This window comes from Lampris incognitus, chromosome 7, assembly GCF_029633865.1.
Source record: "Lampris incognitus isolate fLamInc1 chromosome 7, fLamInc1.hap2, whole genome shotgun sequence".
In the NCBI taxonomy this organism is placed as follows: Eukaryota; Metazoa; Chordata; class Actinopteri; order Lampriformes; family Lampridae; genus Lampris; species Lampris incognitus.
In genome coordinates, this window is record NC_079217.1 from 32,950,497 (window position 1) to 32,970,578 (window position 20,082).

At 42.5% G+C, this 20,082-nt stretch overlaps 1 protein-coding gene across 1 annotated transcript; it reads left to right on the forward strand.

Moving 5' to 3' along the window:
• On the forward strand, window positions 1–5,839 carry mmp13b (matrix metallopeptidase 13b). The gene is made up of 11 exons (XM_056283471.1): window positions 1–134; window positions 632–742; window positions 1,777–1,904; window positions 2,041–2,189; window positions 3,075–3,200; window positions 3,339–3,494; window positions 3,819–3,939; window positions 4,911–5,044; window positions 5,224–5,383; window positions 5,515–5,618; window positions 5,719–5,839. Exons 1-11 carry the CDS (start codon window positions 39–41, stop codon window positions 5,817–5,819), a joined length of 1,386 nt encoding a protein of 461 aa, XP_056139446.1. The 5' UTR covers window positions 1–38; the 3' UTR covers window positions 5,820–5,839.
• The last annotated feature ends 14,243 nt before the right edge of the window (window positions 5,840–20,082 follow it).

The following is a 20,082-nucleotide window of genomic DNA, read 5'->3' on the forward strand; positions in this document are numbered from 1 at the left end:
CTCGACCCCAGTGACTAGCTGGATGAAACAGAGACAACATGGCAATGATAGTCTTGCTGCTCCTGGTGATGGCTTCTCACTCCATCGGTATGCCTCTACCTTCCGAGGACACAGACAATTGGTTATTAGCTGAGGTAAGTCTTTGGGGAGGGGGTCACTATTTTCCATCCATCCATCCATTATCCGCTTATCCTTACTCAGGGGTCGCGGGGATGCTGGAGTCTATCCCAGCAGTCCTTGGACAGCAGACAGGGAGACACCCTCGACAGGCCGCCAGGCCATCACAGGGCCCACACACACACACACACACACACAAATATTCACTATTTTCTGAGTTGTTATTTATTCTTTTATTAGGATACATATCAAAAGATCAAGTCCTCAAATGATTGTAACTAAGGGATAGTGTACAACTCATACAACTTTCATTTCAACTGCACACTCAACATGGTAAACCTGCAATCGCTGTGGGAGTTAACTATCATAACATTTCAAGTTAGGTGAATTCCGACCACAAATTATGTTGGAATAGTTCCACTAACCCAGTCTTAAGTTATAGAGCAGTACTAACCTAACGAACTAACTGTTTAATGTCCACAATGTAATGTTTCGTCCTTTCTTCCATACATAGAGATATCTGCGCCGCCTCTATGACCTTCCAGCTGGTCTTCTTGGGAATCAGAAGTCTTCAGATGCCATGCGGACGAAGATAAAGGAGATGCAGAATTTTTTCAAACTTAAGGTGATCAGAGGTGACACATAATCAGTTCACTGCAATTGAGAGATATAGTGTGTAATCTTGAACATTTGTACTGGTTTTGTGAGTATATTCAAACCAATATATTGTAATATTCATTTTCAAGTTTTGCATTGGTACAATTTTTCCAGACATTAACATGTCATCAGTGAGTACATGTATGAAATGCTTTTAAAACAGCACATGTAGGGCGTCCGGGTAGTGTAGCAGGCTATCCCGTTGCCTACCAACACGGGGATCGCTGGTTCGAATCCCCGTGTTACCTCTGGCTTGGTCAGGCATCCCTACAGACACAATTAGCCGTGTCTTCGGGTGGGAAGCCAGATGTGGATATGTGTTCTGGTCGCTGCACTAGCACCTCCTCTGGTCAGTCGGGGCACCTGTTCGGGGGAAGGGGGAACTGGGGGGCAATAGCATGATCTTCCCACGCACTACATCCCCCTGGTGAAACTCTTCGCTGTCAGGTGAAAAGAAGCGGCCGGTGACTCCCCATGTATTGGAGGAAGCATGTGGTAGTCCGCAGCCCTCCTCGGATTGGCAGAGGGGGTGCAGCAGTGACCGGGATGGCTTGGAAGAGTGGGGTAAAAAAAAAAACAAAAAAAAAAACAGTGTATCTTATGATGTTACTAGCTGTTGGGGGTCTTGACACATAAAAGCCCCCTTTGCGCACATAAAAATCAGTGTGTCTAGCTTGTGTCCTCTTTAAATCACTCCTCTTTATTTACATTCTTCTCATCTTGAGCCCCTTTTTGCAGGTTTTGACCCCTACCAACCAAAGTGCATATATTGGAAACCAAAAAAATAAGCACATTCTTTGCAAGTGCAGAAATATAGTAAATTCTTGATTTGGACTGAATACTGAGAGGAAGAAATGCTGCAATGAATTTAAAAAGACCATATCTCAATTGTGAACTTGCAATGATACAAGAGTCACTGGGGTATAGTGTTGTGACTCTTACTAAAGTAAAAGTCACATATCTACTTGATTGAAATATCTAAAATTATTTCGTCTTCCGAAGGTGACGGGGAATCTAGACGACAACACTTTGGAGCTGATGAAATTGGCCAGGTGTGGTGTCCCAGATGTTGGGGAATACAACCTCTTCCCCAGAAACCTCAAATGGAAAAATACCAATCTGACATTCAGGTGTGCATCAGTATATAATGTGAAACTGCATGTCGGATGAATGCGAGGAAAAGAAAACCTGTAAGCAAATACAACCATCCTCATTAATTCATTCACTCTCCTCCTCACTGACATATCTTCTGTCCGTTGGCTGTAGGATAGTAAATTATACGCCTGATCTGAAGAAGGCTGATGTAGACAGAGCCGTCCGCAATGCATTTAATGTATGGGCGGCTGTCACTCCTCTGACCTTCAAGAAAATCCATAAGGGCAACGCTGACATTATGATAAGTTTTGGCAGAAAAGGTAAAATAAACCCACAGCATTGATTCCCAGATGTTGTTGGCTGGTACTGTTATTTTTAGGAAGCAAGATGTAATGTGACGTTTTGAAGAAAATGTTGATATTGCATCACTTGCTGTTGAGATGGTTTTGCTACGAGGGGTGATTTCATGCAGGGAGGGGGTGTCAACTTGATTGTCAAGTATGATAAATGTACAAGAATATGCCATGGATATGTTGCTGAACACATTGACAATTCATATAATTTCATATCACATGGTACATTCATATTATAGAACAAGGACAACAGCACATTGCACGTACAGTGCAAGACAGGTGATTACTGGTAGACTATATGTACCACATTCTTTTATTGTCACCATTATGTGAATGTGTGTGTTTGAGCAATGTAGCATACTCATGACATTGCATCCACACAGAGAAGTGAAAGGTATGACCATTGTTCCAGTGTACATTGGTGAGGTTATATAAAATTGAATTAGAGGCATGAAGTGAATCAGAGGCACTGGTATATTTCGGCCCCTTTTCCACTACATGGTACCGGCTCAACTCGACTCAACTCGCCCTTTTTCCGTTTCCCATTACTTGAACATACCAGCATTTTAATAACTGTTACCACTTTTCTGGTACCACCTTTGTCAGGGTTCCCAAAAAAAACTGGAGCAGGTACGAAAATCAATGCAGACCTCTGATTGGTCATGGTAATAGAAAACTACAGAGAAGTGAGTCAAATCGAGTTGAGCTGGGACCATGTAGTGGAAAAGGGGCATAACATTCGCGTAACTGAACAGTATCATGTGCCAGGTGCAAAATATGGGGCAATGTTTAGCAATTATATCAGCGAAGATTTAGTCTGTATTTAACATTTTCCACTTCTCTAATATCTAGAGCATGGAGACCACAACCCTTTCGATGGGCCTAACGGACTTCTGGCCCATGCCTATCCGCCTGGCAAGGACATTGGTGGAGACACACACTTTGATGAGGACGAACTCTGGTCCAAAGATTCAACATGCAAGTGCTTTGCATATCAGTCATCATTAGCATAATAATCATGAACGATACCTATGCATTGCCCCCAATTAAGCTCAATTAAAATCCTGGATGTGGATGTGAACTACACTTTCACTGATGTGTTTCTTTTCCCTACAGCTTATAATCTCTTTCTAGTGGCGAGCCATGAATTCGGTCACGCCCTTGGCTTGGCCCATTCCTCAGACCCAGGTGCCCTCATGTACCCAATCTACTCTTATGCCAGAGGTTACCCATTGGCTGAAGATGACATTGAAGGCATTCAAGCTCTCTATGGTAAGTGGTTACATAGATTCTTGTTCACTAGGAAAAACATATATTGCCCTGAGCACAACGCTTCATAAAGTATTTTTTTTACTGAAAAACAACTTTGGTTCAACAACAAGGTTCATTAGATTTTTAAATGTGTGTGTGTGTGTGTGTGTGTGTGTGTGTGTGTGTGTGTGTGTGTGTGTGTGTGTGTGTGTGTGTGTGTGTGTGTGTGTGTGTGTGTGTGTGTGTGTTCTTTTTGGTCATAGCAAACTGACATTTTTGCAATGTGTCATTCGAGAGAGATAATTACAACATGAATGCCTTACAATGTCCAATGTCAAATAACAGGCCCAAACCCCGAGCACAGGAAAGTGAAGCCAAAGCCTGATGCACCAGAAAAATGTGACCCCATGTTGAGTTTTGATGCTGTCACAGAGCTCCGAGGGGAAACCATTATTTTCAAAGACAGGTATAACATACCACATCATAGCATGTTTTTATGCCAATGATCATCATAAACTGAACAACCAATATGACTATGATTATTACATTTAGTTGCTTGTAAACCACTTTTCCTTCTTTATTTATTTAAATGCAAGTATTCAATTCCAACAAAGAAAAAAAATGTGTAAAAAAAGTACATATGCATTTTTATTAATACTAATCAAATATTTAATAATAATAATAATTACTTTTATATAGCAATATAGCACTTTTCTAGTCACCCAAAGTGCTTCACATTGAAGGATATTAGTTTATATATATATATATATATATATATATATATATATATATATATATATATATATATATATATATATATATACTTGCTTGGCCTTTTTGCCAACAAAGCTGATGGTAAGTTACACATCTATAGTGTAAGATGAAGTCAGACTTGTTCAAATGCCATTTTAGGTAGAATTGTAGACATTGTGATTTTGCTGTTCATCTAGCAAAAAAACTGCCATATGCCTACATTATAAAATAACATGTTAAGACGACCATGAGTTGAATCCTCAAAGCTCTGTGTTAACAGTGTGGTTATGAAAAGGTGTCAACACAAACTTAAAAAGAAATCTCAATGCTAAGAATTTTGTGATGCGAAAATTTTGAAATTCATTGGGTGTTGTCCAGAAAACCATACCCTGTACAGTTTCTCCAATCAACATCCAGAGTAATTTTCAAATCACTGGATCAAATAGAATAGTGTGCAACAGAATAGATCATATCATATCATAATTTCATATAAGGAAGCTCATATCAATTAAATACATGGCAGATCATATCAATGAAAATGACTCTGCAAAATGTTGTTGATTCACTATCAAACAATCACTGTTTTTCTTTTTTTCTTTTCTTTTCTTCCATCTCCTGCATTCATGATCCATTGGTTAAATTTTGGTCATTTTAACAGGTTGTTTCCTTGATATTTTGTGACAGATTCTACTGGCGTCTTCACCCCCAGATGGTGGAGCCTGAGCAGACACTGATCAAATCCACATGGCCCTCCATCCCCAATAAAGTGGACGCCGCTTACGAGAATCCAGAAAAGGACCTGGTCTTCATATTTAGTGGTAGGCTGTTCTCAGATGTTCACAGTCAGAATCCCCAAGAAGAATGTATCCGAAGATAAATAGGATACCAAAAAAACAAAACAAAAAAAATACTGAATTATTTCTATTTAAGTCTCATTTTCCTCTCTTGTTAGAAGAAGATTCCTTACTTGCATTCTGCACTGTTTTGTTTTTTCAAGGCATCCGTATGTGGGCTCTGAATGGATATAACCTCGTGGAGGGCTACCCAAAGTATATCCACAAACTCGGCCTTCCCAAATCCATAAGGAAAGTTGATGCTGCAGTGCACATCAGAGACACAGGGAAAACGCTGCTCTTTACTGAGGAGGATTATTGGAGGTAAGTGGGCATGGTGAACAAAGAGAAGCCTTTTACCTGGGGTAAATTTGATCAGTTCATTTGTGGAAAGAGCATGTCTTTCTTAAAGTTTCTTGAAAGCAGGAGTACATGAGTCTTCCCTCTTCACACAGCTATGATGAAAAGACTGGCACAATGGATGATGGCTACCCAAGATCCATCGAAACAGATTTTCCTGGTATGAAAGATGAGGTGGACGCAGCCGCTTATCACTACGGTATGTCAAAATCCTACATCTTAAAACTTACTCTAGCGTACAAACGAAGGATTTTCATAACATGATTAACTCTCCCACTCTGTTGTATCTCCGTTTACAGGATACTTGTATTTCTTCCATGAACATTTGCAGTTTGAGTACAGCTACACCTCCAAGAAGGTCATACGTATTCTGAGAACAAACTCCATTCTTAACTGCTAATAAAAGTGGTCTGAAACTGGCTTGAGAAGTGCTTTCTTGCTCAGTTCAATTTCAAGATTTGATTGTCCCGAATGGGAAATTTGCCTTGCAGCGAGGCACAGAGCACAATACATTTTCACAGGATGCAATGCAAAATGTATAGAATCCTGAACCCCAATAAGTGGCTCACGGGCCAGCTCCATCCCACAAGAGCCAAATGTCTGGCCTGCACTGACCCATCGGCACCAAAACACTTGTCATAACATGTGAAATAAAGTGTGCAACATGTGAAAAAAACTGTGTGCTGCTCTACTTTATTTTGACCTCACCCCACACCATACACTTGACCTATGCCATAGAGCTTGCGGAGATGCAAGGTGGACTCTGTGCTCTCTACGGTCCTTGACTAGACAGAGCCACTCACCAGCTAAGTCACACAAAAAAATCAATAACTGTCCTAAACCAAGAACATGTCCTGCATGAAAAAGCACTAAGTTGACCAGGAAAACAATCTGACTGATCAGTTTTGTTTTATTTTATCTGACCATGCCAACAGGGGCGTCAATTCACCAGAAGCCAAGGTATAGCAAACTCAGATGACGTCACGTGACATCAAATCAGGTCCCTCAAATTCTCATTCCATCTCAACCATGTGGCTCTGTGCCGGTAGTTAGCTACAACCATTTATTTCATTTATACAATTGCATCACTCTAATACAGTCAGAGCCTTGACTAATTCACCTAGACATTCCTCATCGCCCACAACAGAATTTGTATCCTACGCCACAGGTGTAACGCCTTGGCGCTGCTACAGATTATAATATGGCAAGTGGTCACCGGTAAATGGACAAAACCCCACTGGAGAAAACCACACAGTCAACAATTTATTTTTCCAAGATTATCAATGTTTCAAAATTGCTTTGGAATAAGGCCTGTGGTTATAAATCTATGCCACTGGGAATTCCAACCACGTAGTTTGACTTTTTGGTCAGGGGGGCAGTTGCCAAAAATAGATGATATAGTGAGCGAAAATACGTGGCCTGCATGAACAATCTATTGTGCTCCTTCGCCTATTATGTTACAATTAAGATGGCCAATAACCAGCACAGATTATGTTTTAACATTTTAACTGCACTTTGTTTACATTAGGCATGCTAATGGCACCTATTATGGAAGTATTTTCCTTTTGCGGTTGCACCCGCAATTAGACTACAATATTATTGTTTGTATTAAATAAAAAAAGAACAGTGCAATGTTAGTTTATTGCATCCTCTTGAACACTCTCTTGTAACATTTTATAGGCGAATAATGGACTACGTTTTACTTATCAACCTACATTAATTACATAAATAAAAACAAAAGGCCTACTAAAGCTATCCAATCAATTGATTCTGCGAGTTTCATAAAACATCGTAAACATAGCTTCCTATCAATATAGAGCTGCCGTAGCCTATGATCCTATAATCATAAAGAAATACAAATAAGAAATGTTCAAATAGAACACGGTAATAAAGCCTGGTCAAAAGCTGTGTTGCTATTTGCAAAGCCCATTCTCCTTCATCAACTAAAATGGCCACATCAATAACAAACAAAATAACATTCTCAGCAATAATATGTATAATTAATACATTATAATAACCAATTAAAGATGTCCAGTTTCAGGATTATGGCTCGCTCTTGTCGGATTGAAAACTTTCAAGACAATGCAGATATTGTCTACAATCAGTGGCATTGCAAGATGGGGGGGGGACAGCTGCAGTTTCGCTCGCTCGATTAATTTTTCCAGGGCAGGAGACAGATTCATTGGAAATAAAAAAAAAAACACAAATAAATAAGAATTAACACTTTCTCATCATTTCATTTAATTTTTTACTGGTCCCTTCTTTTGGGTGAAGCTTGGCTTCTATGAATATTCGTTCATTCAATTAGATTCAAAAAACTTTTTTTCGCTGAGGGTAAACTAACCACTAACAACAAATATGGCCACAACCAACAGCCATGATAAGATTGGCTTACCACAGTCACCCGGCCTCTTTGAACACAATTTTGTGTGCCTTGAGTTTATAACATAGTATAAACAAGCACCAGAATACATTAAATGTCAACATTTGGCATTGACACATTTTAGAACTTACTTGCGAAAGAGTCAACAAACGTTCAATCTTATACAGAATACGTTTTGAATGAGTTGCAGTTTGCGCCTCTGGACGCTAGGGGGTCAGTGACCCCACTTGCCCTGGACAAACTACGCCCATGATTCCTACATTGACCCAGGGTATGATATCTAGAGTGTAATTCATAGGTGGGATTACAGACATTAAAGCTTCTAAGAGTATTACATATTAGGGTTATATCAGAAGTTCTGATGCAAGTATTTGTGCAATCTCTCACTGGATGCTGTGGAGATTGGCAATGTTGCAGCAACCTGGAATATTTTTTTTCACCTCAGAGAATCCAATGGGTAATGTGCTCAACTTTGCGAGACCTTGCAAGACGCTTGTGTAATCCTCATTTTCACCTAAAAAGCTCAAGCTCTAGAAAGGCTTTGGCAGTTTGGCACTGGGCCTGAAGCAAGGTTACATCAATGCACTTTTCATACAGTTTTCCATCTTACCCACATGATGGCCACATCCATATAATGGGGGGAATAATGATTAAATACTTGGACTGAATCAATAAGTTCTTCATTCTCTGTGAAGCGCCGATCAAACTCGAAGATGAAGCGGTCAAGTACTTCAAAGTACAGTATTTTCTCTTGGTCTTGGTAGCCATCTGTTTGTCTCTGGCCACTGCTAGACCCAACTATAAAACCTGACAGTGCTCTAGACACACTCCGTACTCGTGCAGGTCGTGGGGGAGGTGTATCGCACTGTATGCCCACTTCTCTGGCAAATGCCTTTGCACGATTTAATGTGTTCTGCCATTCACCATCTGACCTCAACATCTCCAGCTGACATCTTGTGCTCTTAATAAGAGTAGCAGCTGTTGTGATGGAAATGTCTCTTGTCTGAAGCTGCTCAGACAGCCCATAAGTCAGGCTCAAGACTTTCTCTAGAGCGTGGAGACGCACAAGAAAAGAGAATGACTGCATCTTCATCCTGAGCCCATCTGCTTCCACGGATCCCTCTGCATTGGTCTCGGAGGTGGTCACCAGCACAGCTAATATAGCCTCATAGCGTAACTTAATTTTTTTTTGCAATGCCCTATACCAGTGCAACTAACGAGTTATACAAGTTCCCTCCAAGTTGAATACTTTCTGCCCTAACTCTGTCTGAGCCTTAAATTAAAGCATATGTCTGGTATTGCTATTTGCAATAAAAATTATTGAGTGTCTTCACAACACCGAAAAATTCGACATTTCAGATATTTCAGTTACTGAGTTCACAAGCACAAGATTTAATCTGTGTGCGTGACAGTGGATATAAACATTCGTGTAACACTTCTTGACGTGTAATAGCCTGTACTCCATGCATGTTGCCCAGCATGACGCTTGCGCCATCATAACACTGCCCAGCACACAACTGAAGGTCTATGCCTTGACTTGATAGTTCATTAATTATGAACCGGACCAGGGATTCAGCTGACAGGTCTTGCATGTGAAAGTTTCCGATGGCACGTTCGTTTATCACCCCCTTGTGGACATACCGGAGCAAGATTGCTAACTGTTCTTTCTCAGACATGTCCTTTGGTTCGTCAGCTAAAATCGAAAAGTATTCTGCTTCCTTTACATCGCTTAATATTACATTCCTAATATTTTATCCAATAACATTAATCATATCATTCTGAGCCTGGGGGGGGGGGTTAATGTCCATATCTGCGATCCTGTTTGGTTTTCACATTAACGAAAGGAGAGTCCCTGTCGCCCTAAAAATTATGTGACTTTCAATAAGGATTTAACGTGTGCTTTGTTTTCTTGCACCTCCGATGATCTATTAGCATCAATTCGACTCGCTATAGAATCCTTACATCCACTGGCCACAGCCTTGAACTCAATTCATGCCAATGCAGCGTTTCTGTGCCTCTTGCTCTCAGTATGCTCCAGAAGATTATTTTGCATATTTTTTTCCAGCATGTGTATCCATGGTCAATGAAAACACGGCGCAGCAGTCGAAACCCCACCGAAATGACCGCATGCAAAACAATAGATAGCGTCCTGTGACATTGAATACTCAACCCAGTCGTAATTCTTAGATACATTGACATTAAAACGTCTTGCATTCCTGGTAGGGAATTGAGTTAAACGAGGTTGCACAGGCTCGCTAGTTTTACTTGCACTGATGTCGGATTTCATAACGTTGGCGTTGGAAGTAGATTGCTCTGGCTGCTCTGCAGGCTGCGCCTCCCTGTGATCAGTCTCACACCTAGCAGCAGCACTGTCTTTAGCATTGTCGTCGCCATGGCCACAGTCCTTTTCTTCACTAGTGTCCGCTCTTTTAGTTACAAAAGCATCTAAAGATATCTGTTTTCGTTTAATTTTCCCCAAAAGAACTCCAAAACCAAAGCTAGCTAGCCTCCCTGCGTACTGTAACTTTAGCTACTCCGCAGCACCTGCCACGTGTCCACTTCTCAACATCGATCATGCCCTACGTGCTAGAGGTCTGCACACGGGCATGAAATTGAAGCCCGAACCCGTAATCGTAATCGTTGTTTGGAATGCAGTGCTGGCCTGAGGTTGGTTGGTCTTGGTATTTGTTAAAGGGTTAGTGAGTCTCAGAACCAACTGCTTCAGGGAACTCTTTTCGGGGTTCAGTTCTTGGGTTTTCAGAGCTTTAAAGTGCAATGTATTTATTGGGCTTGTATTTAAGTGCATCCAGAAATTTAGAGATCTTTTTTGTACATTTATCAATAATGGAAACCGGCCTAATTCTGCCCTTCATGCGTTGTTTGATGTGTCCTTTGTATTTTCAGAATCATTCTACAGAATTCAGCATGTAGAGTTTCTGCTGGACGCTTGTCCCATCTAGTGTAGCTGGAAAGACTGAGTGGACCCCATACCTCACTTCCATATAGTGCAATGGGCAGAATTACACTATCAAACAGTTTGCACCAGATGGAGATTGGTACATCAATGTTAAATAATTTATTTTTAATTGCATATAGAGCTCTGCGAGCCTTTTGTTTTAGGTTATTCACTGCCCTACTGAAACTCCCTGATGCTGTAATAATTAGACCGAGTTAAGTATACTGCATCGTATGCTCTAAGGTGATGCTACCTAGCGTCAACTAGTATCTATTTTCCTGACATCTGGGCTTCTTCTGGAAGATCATTACTTTTGTCTTTTTTGGATTTATTGCCAGGGCCCAGTGCTGGCAATAGTCCTCAAGCAGGTTTAGTAGTTGTTGCAGCCCATCTGCGGTTGGTGACAACAAAACTAGATCATCTGCATAAAGCAAAAAATGCACTTCCATGTCATACAGGGGGAGACCTGGGGTTGCACACTGTTCCAGCTGCACCGCCAGTTCATTAATATATACAGTGCATCCGGAAAGTATTCACACCCCTTCACTTTCCCCACATTTTGTTATGTTACAGCCTTATTCCACAATGGATTAAATTCCTTTTTTTCTCATCAATCTACACACAATACCCCATAATGACAAAGTGAAAAAGGTTTTGTAGAAATTTTTGCAAATTTATTAAAAATAAAAAACTGAAATATTGCATGTACATAAGTATTCACACCCTTTGCTATGACACTCAAAATTGAGCTCAGGTTCATCCTGTTTCCACTGATCATCCTTGAGATGTTTCTACATCTTGATTGGAGTCCACCTGTAGTAAATTCAATTGATCGGACATGATTTGGAAAGGCACACACCTGTCTATATAAGGTCCCACTGTTGACAGTGCATGTCAGAGCAGAAACCAAGCCATGAAGTCAAAGGAATTGTCTGTGGACCTCCGAGACAGGATTGTATCGAGGCACAGATCTGGGGAAGGGTACAAAAACATTTCTACAGCTTTGAAGGTCCCGAAGAGCACAGTGGTCTCGATCATTCGTAAATGGAAGAAGTTTGGATCCACCAGGACTCTTCCTAGAGCAGGCTGCCCAGCCAAATTGAGCAATCGGGGGAGAAGGGCCTTGGTAAGGGAGGTGACCAAGAACCCGATGGTCACTCTGACAGAGCTCCAGCATTCCTCTGTGGAGATGGGAGAACCTTCCAGAAGGACAACCATCTCTGCAGCACCCCACCAGTCAGGCCTTTATGGTAGAGTGGCCAGACGGAAGCCTCTGCTCAGAAAAAGGCACATGACAGCCCGCTTGGAGTTTGCCAGAAAGCACCTAAAGGACTCTCAGACCGTGAGAAACAAGATTCTCTGGTCTGATGAAACCAAGATTGAACTCCTTGGCCTGAATACCAAACGTCACGTCTGGAGGAAACCAGGCACCTTTCATCACCTTGCTAATACCATCCCTACAGTGAAGCATGGTGGTGGCAGCATCATGTTGTGGGGATGTTCTTCAGTGGCAGGAACTGGGAGACTAGTCAGGATCGAGGGAAAGATGAATGGAGCAAAGTACAGAGAGATCCTTAATGAAAACCTGCTCCAGAGCGCTCAGGACCTCAGACTGGGGCGAAGATTTACCTTTCAACATGACAACGACCCTAAGCACACAGCCAAGACAACGAAGGAGTGGCTTCGGGACAAGTCTGTGAATGTCCTTGAGTGGCCCAGCCAGAGCCCAGACTTGAACCCCATTGAACATCTCTGGAAAGACCTGAAAATAGCTGTGCAGCGACGCTCCCCATCTAACCTTACACAGCTCGAGAGGATCTGCGGAGAAGAATGGGAGAAATACCCCAAATATAGGTGTGCCAAGCTTGTAGCATCATACCCAAGAAGACTTGAGGATGTAATCACTGCCAAGGGTGCCTCAACCAAGTACTGAGTAAAGGGTGTGAATACTTATGTACATGCAATATTTCAGTTTTTTATTTTTAATAAATTTGCAAAAATTTCTACAAAACTTTTTTCGCGTTGTCATTATGGGGTATTGTATGTAGATTGATGAGAAAAAAAGGAATTTACTCCATTTTGGAATAAGGCTGTAACATAACAAAATGTGGGGAAAGTGAAGGGGTGTGAATACTTTCCGGATGCACTGTATATTAAACAGTGTCGGGCTAAGTCCACAGCCCTGTCTCACCCCTCTATTCTGAGTGAAGAACTCAGTGTGTTTGTCTCCAATCTTAACTGCACATTTGTTGTCCGAATACATTGACTTTATTATGTCATACACTTTACCACCTACACCACTTTGTAAAAGTTTATAGTATAGTCCTTCATTCCAAATAGAGTCGAAAGCTTTTTTGAAGTCAATAAAACAAGCAAATATTTTTCCATTTTTGGTTTGGTTCACATTTTCATTTATGAGGGTGTGTAGGGTGTAAATATGGTCCGTAGACCGGTGATTTGGGAGGAAGCCAATTTGACCTTTGCTCAGGACATTGTGTTCGTTAAGGAGGGTTAGAATTCGATTGTTCAAAATGCTATTAAACACCTTCCCCAGACTACTGCTCACACAAATGCCTCTGAAATTATTATGATCCAATTTGTCTACATTTTTATGAATAGGAGTTTTAAGCCCTTTGCTCCAGATGTCAGGAAAATATCCCGAACTTAGAACGATGTTGAATAATTTGAGTACTGCCCTTTGCAGCTCAGGTGTGCCGTTTTTAAGCATCTCACTTCTGATGCTGTCAAGGCCACAAGCTTTATTGGGTTTTAAGGATTTGAGCTTCTGTGCCAATTCTTCTTATGTTATTGGAAAATTCAGTGGGTTTTGGTTGTCTTTTATAGTGCATTCGAGCAACTGTAATTTTTGTTTGATCAGATTGTAATTGGAATTTGAGTGTTCGTGTTGGATTCCCGAATAGATATGTTCAAAATGATTTTTCCAAATTTCTCCATTTTGGATAGGCAGGTCTTGTGGTTTTGTAGCACTCAAATTATTCCACATTTCCCAGAATTGGTTTTGATTCAGGGAATTTTCTATTTCCTGTAAGATTCTATCTACATGGCTTTGTTTTTTCATTCTTAACGTGTGTTTATATAGTTTCAATGTTTCGCTATATTTCTTTCTTATATCCATATCTTGCGGTTGGTAGTGTTTCAGGTTTGACAATTTACGCGGTTCTTTTCTTATATTTTTACAATCGTTGTCAAACCATTTTTCATTTTCAGATTGTTTCTTTTTTTTGTTGGTCCTTGGTAGGGCCATGTTTGCTGCCGTCTGAAAGATACAATTGATTTCATTGACAGCTTGGTTGGTACTGTCCTTATTAGTTTCAAACGGTTTGTTAATGAAGTTAGTAATCGTATTAAGTAATTTGGATGAATTCAGGATATTGATAAATTTTTCTGCACTGTCTGGAGCCATCTGTAGGTCTTATTCATTTTGAACAGCTTGCTGGGCTCCTCTATAGGCATTTCAGTCAGGTTAATAGTGTTGAAAAAAATCATAATTTGGTTATGGTCAGAAAGAGGAGTTTGTTGTCTGACAGTGAATGGGTGGGGTCCATGTCAGTTATTGCATAGTCAACTACACTAGCTCCAAGACCTGAACAGCATGTGAACCTTCCCAAAGAGTCTCCTCTGATCCTACCATTAAGCATGTACAGGCCAGAGGCGCGACAGAGGTGCACTAGCTCCTTACCAGCCTTGTTCACAGTACGGTCGAGGGAGCTGCTTTTAATGAGGGTTGGTGAGAGGTACAGGGAATGTTGACCAAACATATGTCTGTTACTCTGAGGGTCAATGGTATCACTTATTGAACCTGTTCTTGCGTTAAAATCTCCGCACAGGCCCAACCAGAAGAACACAAACACCTGAGAGGAGCTTTAAAAATCTGCGGCTACCTCAGTTGGACCTTTGTGAAAACTGCAACATGTTCCAAAAAGACCTACCAGGTGAGCGATAACATAGTCATCCCGTATGTTTCTGGGGTCTCTGAGAAACTCAGGAGAATTTTCAACAAACACCGCATCTCGGTATACTTCAAACCCAGCAACACACTCCGACAAATACTGGTTCATCCCAAAGACTGTGTACCACACACCCAGAAAAGCAATCTGGTGTCTGCCGTACAATGCAATGAGGATTGCACTGACCTATACATAGGAGAAACCAAACAACCACTACACAAACGGATGGCCCAACACAGAAGGCCAAACTCCTCAGGACAAGACTCGATCAGCAGTCTCTACTACTACTTTCGGCTGCTCCCGTTAGGGGTCGCCACAGCGGATCATCCGTTTCCATTTATTCCTGTCTTCTGCGTCTTCCTCTGTCACACCAGCCACCTGCATGTCTTCCCTCACCACATCCATAAACCTCCTCTTTGGCCTTCCTCTTCTCCTCTTCCCTGGCAGCTCCATATTCAGTATCCTTCTCCCAATATACTCAGCATCTCTCCTCCACACATGTCCAAGCCATCTCAATCTTGCCTCTCTTGCTTTGTCTCCAAACCGTCCAACCTGAGCGGTCCCTCTAATATAATCGTTCCTAATCCTGTCCTTCTTCGTTACTCCCAGTGAAAATCTTAGCATCTTCAACTCTGCCACCTCCAGCTCCACCTCCTGTCTTTTCGTCAGTGCCACTGTCTCCAAACCATATAACATACCTGGTCTCACAACCATCTTGTAAACTTTCCCTTTAACTCTTGCTGGTACCCTTCTGTCGCAAATCACTCCTGACACACTTCTCCACCCACTCCAACCTGCCTGCACTCTCTTTTTCACCTCTCTACTGCACTCCCCGTTACTTTGGACAGTTGACCCCAAGTATTTAAACTCAGATGCCTTTGTCACCTCCACTCCTTGCATCCTGACCATTCCACTGTCCTCTCTCTCATTCACGCATAGGTATTCCGTCTTGCTCCTACTGACTTTCATTCCTCTTCTCTCTAGTGCATACCTCCACCTCTCCAGGCTCTCCTCAACCTGCACCCTACTCTCGCTACAGATCACAATGTCATCCGCGAACATCATCGTCCATGGAGACTCCTGCCTGATCTTGTCCGTCAACCTGTCCATCACCATTGCAAACAAGAAAGGGCTAAGAGCCGATCCTTGATGTAATCCCACCTCCACCTTGAACCCATCTGTCATTCCAACCGCACACCTCACCATTGTCACACTTCCCTCATACGTATCCTGCACCACTCCTACATACTTCTCTGCAACTCCTGACTTCCTCATACAATACCACACCTCCTCTCTCGGCACTCTGTCATAAGCTTTCTCTAAATCTACAAAGACACAATGCAACTCTTTTTGGCCTTCTCTATACTTCTCAATCAACATTCTCAAAGCAAACATCGCATCTGTGGTGCTCTTTCGTGGCATGAAACCATACTGCTGCTCGCTGATCGTCACCTCTCCTCTTAACCTAGCTTCTATTACTCTTTCCCAAATCTTCATGCTGTGGCTGATCAACTTTATACCTCTGTAGTTGTTACAGTTCTGCACATCGCCCTTGTTCTTGAAAATCGGTACCAGTATGCTTCTTCTCCACTCCTCAGGCATCCTCTCACTTTCCAGGATTGTGTTAAACAATCTAGTTAGAAATTCCACTGCCATCTCTCCTAAACATCTCCATGCCTCCACAGGTATGTCATCAGGACCAACTGCCTTTCCATTCTTCATCCTCTTCATAGCTGCCCTCACTTCCTCCTTGCTAATCCGCTGAACTTCCTGATTCACTATCCCTACATCATCCAACCTTCTCTCTCTCTCATTTTCTTCATTCATCAGCCCCTCAAAGTATTCCTTCCACCTTCTTAGCACACTCTCCTCGCTTGTCCGCACATTTCCATCTCTATCTTTGATCACCCTAACTTGCTGCACATCCTTTGCAGCTTGGTCCCTCTGTCTAGCCAATCGGTACAAGTCCTTTTCTCCTTCCTTAGTGTCTAATCTGTCATACAACTCACCATACGCCTTTTCCTTTGCCTTTGCCACCTCTCTCTTTGCTTTACGCTGCATCTCCTTGTACTCCTCTCTATTTTCTTCATCTCTCTGCCTATCCCACTTCTTCTTTGCCAACCTTTTCCTCTGTATAATTTGCTGTACTTCCTCATTCCACCACCAAGTCTCCTTGTCTTCCTTCCTCTGTCCTGATGACACACCAAGTACCTTCCTAGCTGTCTCCCTCACTATTTCTGCAGTGGTTTTCCAGCCATCTGGCAACTCTTCACTACCACCCAGTGCCTGTCTTAACTCCTGCCTGAACTCCACACAACAGTCTTCCTTCTTCAACTTCCACCATTTGATCTTCGGCTGTGTCTTCACTCGCTTCCTCTTCTTGGTCTCCAAAGTCATCCTACAGACCACCATCCGATGCTGCCTGGCTACGCTCTCCCCTGTCACCACCTTGCAGTCTCCAATCCCTTTTAGATGGTGCCTTCTACATAAGATATAGTCCACCTGTGTGCACTTTCCTCCACTCTTGTACGTCACCCTGTGTTCCTCCCTCTTCTTGAAATATGTATTCACCACAGCCATTTCCATCCTTTTCACAAAATCGACCACCATCTGTCCTTCCACATTTCTCTTCTTGACTCCATACTTTCCCATCACCTCCTCATCACCTCTGTTCCCTTCACCAACATGTCCATTGAAGTCCGCTCCAATCACCACTCTCTCCTCCTTGGGTACCCTCTCCACCATGTCGTCCAACTCATTCCAGAATTCTTCTTTTTCATCCATCTCACACCCAACTTGCGGGGCATATGCGCTGATAACATTCAGCAATAAACCTTCAATTTCCAGCTTCATACTCATCACTCTGTCTGACACTCTCTTCACCTCCAGCACGCTCTTGACATACTCTTCCTTCAGAATTACCCCTACCCCATTTCTCTTCCCATTCACACCATGGTAGAAGAGTTTGAACCCACCTCCGATACTCCTGGCCTTACTCCCCTTCCACCTGGTCTCTTGCACACACAGTATGCCTACCTTTCTTCTTTCCATCATGTCAGCCAGCTCTCTCCCTTTACCAGTCATAGTGCCAACATTCAAAGTTCCAACTCTCACCTCCACATGCCTACCCTTCCTCCTCTCTAGCTGCCTCTGGACATGCTTTCCTCCTCTCCTTCTCCTTCGCCCAACAGTAGCATAGTTTCCACCGACACCCTGCTGGTTAACAGTACCGGTGGCGGTCGTTGGTAACCCGGGTCTCGACCGATCCGGCATGTAAGTCTTATTTATGATCCGCATATTTGATTTGGCAAAGATTTTACGCCGGATGCCCTTCCTGACGCAACCCTCCCCATTTGTCCGGGCTTGGGACCGGCACTAAGGATGCACTGGCTTGTGCATCCTCAGTGGCTGGGTTACTCGACTACACTAGCTACTCGACTACACTCGATCAGCAGTCTATCTACACCTAAAGGAGAAGACACACTCCTTCGAGGACAGCAACGTACACATTTTGGACAGGGAAGATAGATGGTTTGAAAGAGGGGTGAAGGAAGCCATCCATGTGAAATTGGAAAAAACTATCCCTCAACAGAGGAGGAGGTCTGCGACACCACCTATCTCCCACTTACAATGCCATCCTTTCATCTCTACCCAGGAGACTCAAGAAGCCTAGCCTCCAAGAACAACAGTCGGTCACTAACGGCTCCAACGACTCTCATGACCACTGAACAATGAAGTCGAAACTAACACCCCCAACGACCGTCGCTGCTGAACAAATGCAAATTAATAGCTCCGATAACGACGAGCGCGGCCAAACATTGGTACACAAGAGCCACGCATATCTATGGCTCTGTTAGTGACGGGCGTTGGTAAACATCGGATCACGAAGAGCCACGCATATCAATAGCTCTGACAACGACTCCTAGAGGATAAATTCTGAGTCTCATCACCAGCCAGCGACACTAGCTTGGTCTAGTCAGAAAGGCACGAACTGAGGAAGCCTCTTGGATGAGAGGCGAAACGTCTTCACGGGTATATACCAAGTCCAGTTGCACTTGATTCAACTCCTTTGGATAACCATGATCTGGATGAATGAGAACATTCACAGACATAGTAGCCTACACACTGCGAGGCACGGCGGCCATCAGAACAACACAGCAGTATAACAATAAACCACTTTTTCATCTTACCTGTTCGTAGCAATTCCAATGAAGCAGTGAAACGTCGCCCACCGAATAACTTGACATGACAACAGTTCAGTAATCCAATTTTTGCCAAATGAACATGGCTGAACAGTTCACAAATCATCTTCGCCAACTGAACTTGATCAAGGCAACAGTTAAAACAAGTTAGACTATTAATGTTGTCACAACGAGGTCATTCTGTTTCCATAACGAAGCATTCCTCGACTCATTTGGGATTTTAAGAAGCTCTCCCTTTCAGAGTTTTCGTTTAATTTCAATGTCATCCATTGCGTATGCTACAGTTATTAGCTAGCTACACACTACGCACGCTCTACTTCCTCTCTCTTTCTGGCACCCGCGTCAGTTAGCGACACACGTGACACACGCGGGGGGGGGGTGATACTCTCACTATACACCCATTTCACGCCGCGTCCATCTTGGATTAAAAAAAACCAAGCGGTGGGGATTTAGCCACGCCCTCTTCTTACTTCATTGAAAACACTGCTGGAAGCAACATGTCGTATTGCTGTGTACCAACCTAAATTCAACTGACACATGAAGATGCCATATGGTTACATGTTTACTCCTCCTGCTATTATTGCAACAGACATTATGTACATGTAGGCCTACTGTATGCATTGAGCTGCAGAGGTTGCATGCACATTTAACGTTACTGTATGCATTGAGCTGCAGAGGTCTCACCATGTACAGCCTGTTAAATAATATTAGGGTGACCAGTTTCATTGTGACTGAAACTTTAGAAGGGAGACAGAAGTTTGACGTTGAAAAATGTTTACTCCTGTTTATAGTCGCATTGGTGACTTAATAGCGGAAGAAGATGAAGAGGAACATGAAGAGGAACATGAGGGAGATAGGTGAGTTGTTACTGTCAGTACAATGCAATTTTTCAAACATGTAGATTACTGCATTGTATAGTATATATATATATTCACTAATATTTCAATAGTGGATAGCTCTGTTCTGACACATCATCTTGATAACAGGAAAATGTGTGGATTTATATTGCTTCCCACATGTATGACATATCCTCATGTGTCCAGTGAGGTTTGGGCGACTCTACCTGACTACGACGTGAAGCCCCTTTCTGTGGAAGACCAGCTTGACGCAGTAAAGAAATGCATCGCTTTCCTGGAGGACGAAAATAAAAAGCT

Bases quoted from the DNA above. Each gene is read 5' to 3' on its own strand.
- mmp13b (XM_056283471.1), top strand. From the start codon at position 39: ATGGCAATGATAGTCTTGCTGCTCCTGGTGATGGCTTCTCACTCCATC. The intron at 2,190-3,074 runs GTAAAATAAACC...TCTAATATCTAG, and splicing joins GATAAGTTTTGGCAGAAAAG to AGCATGGAGACCACAACCCT. The intron at 3,940-4,910 runs GTATAACATACC...ATTTTGTGACAG, and splicing joins ACCATTATTTTCAAAGACAG to ATTCTACTGGCGTCTTCACC.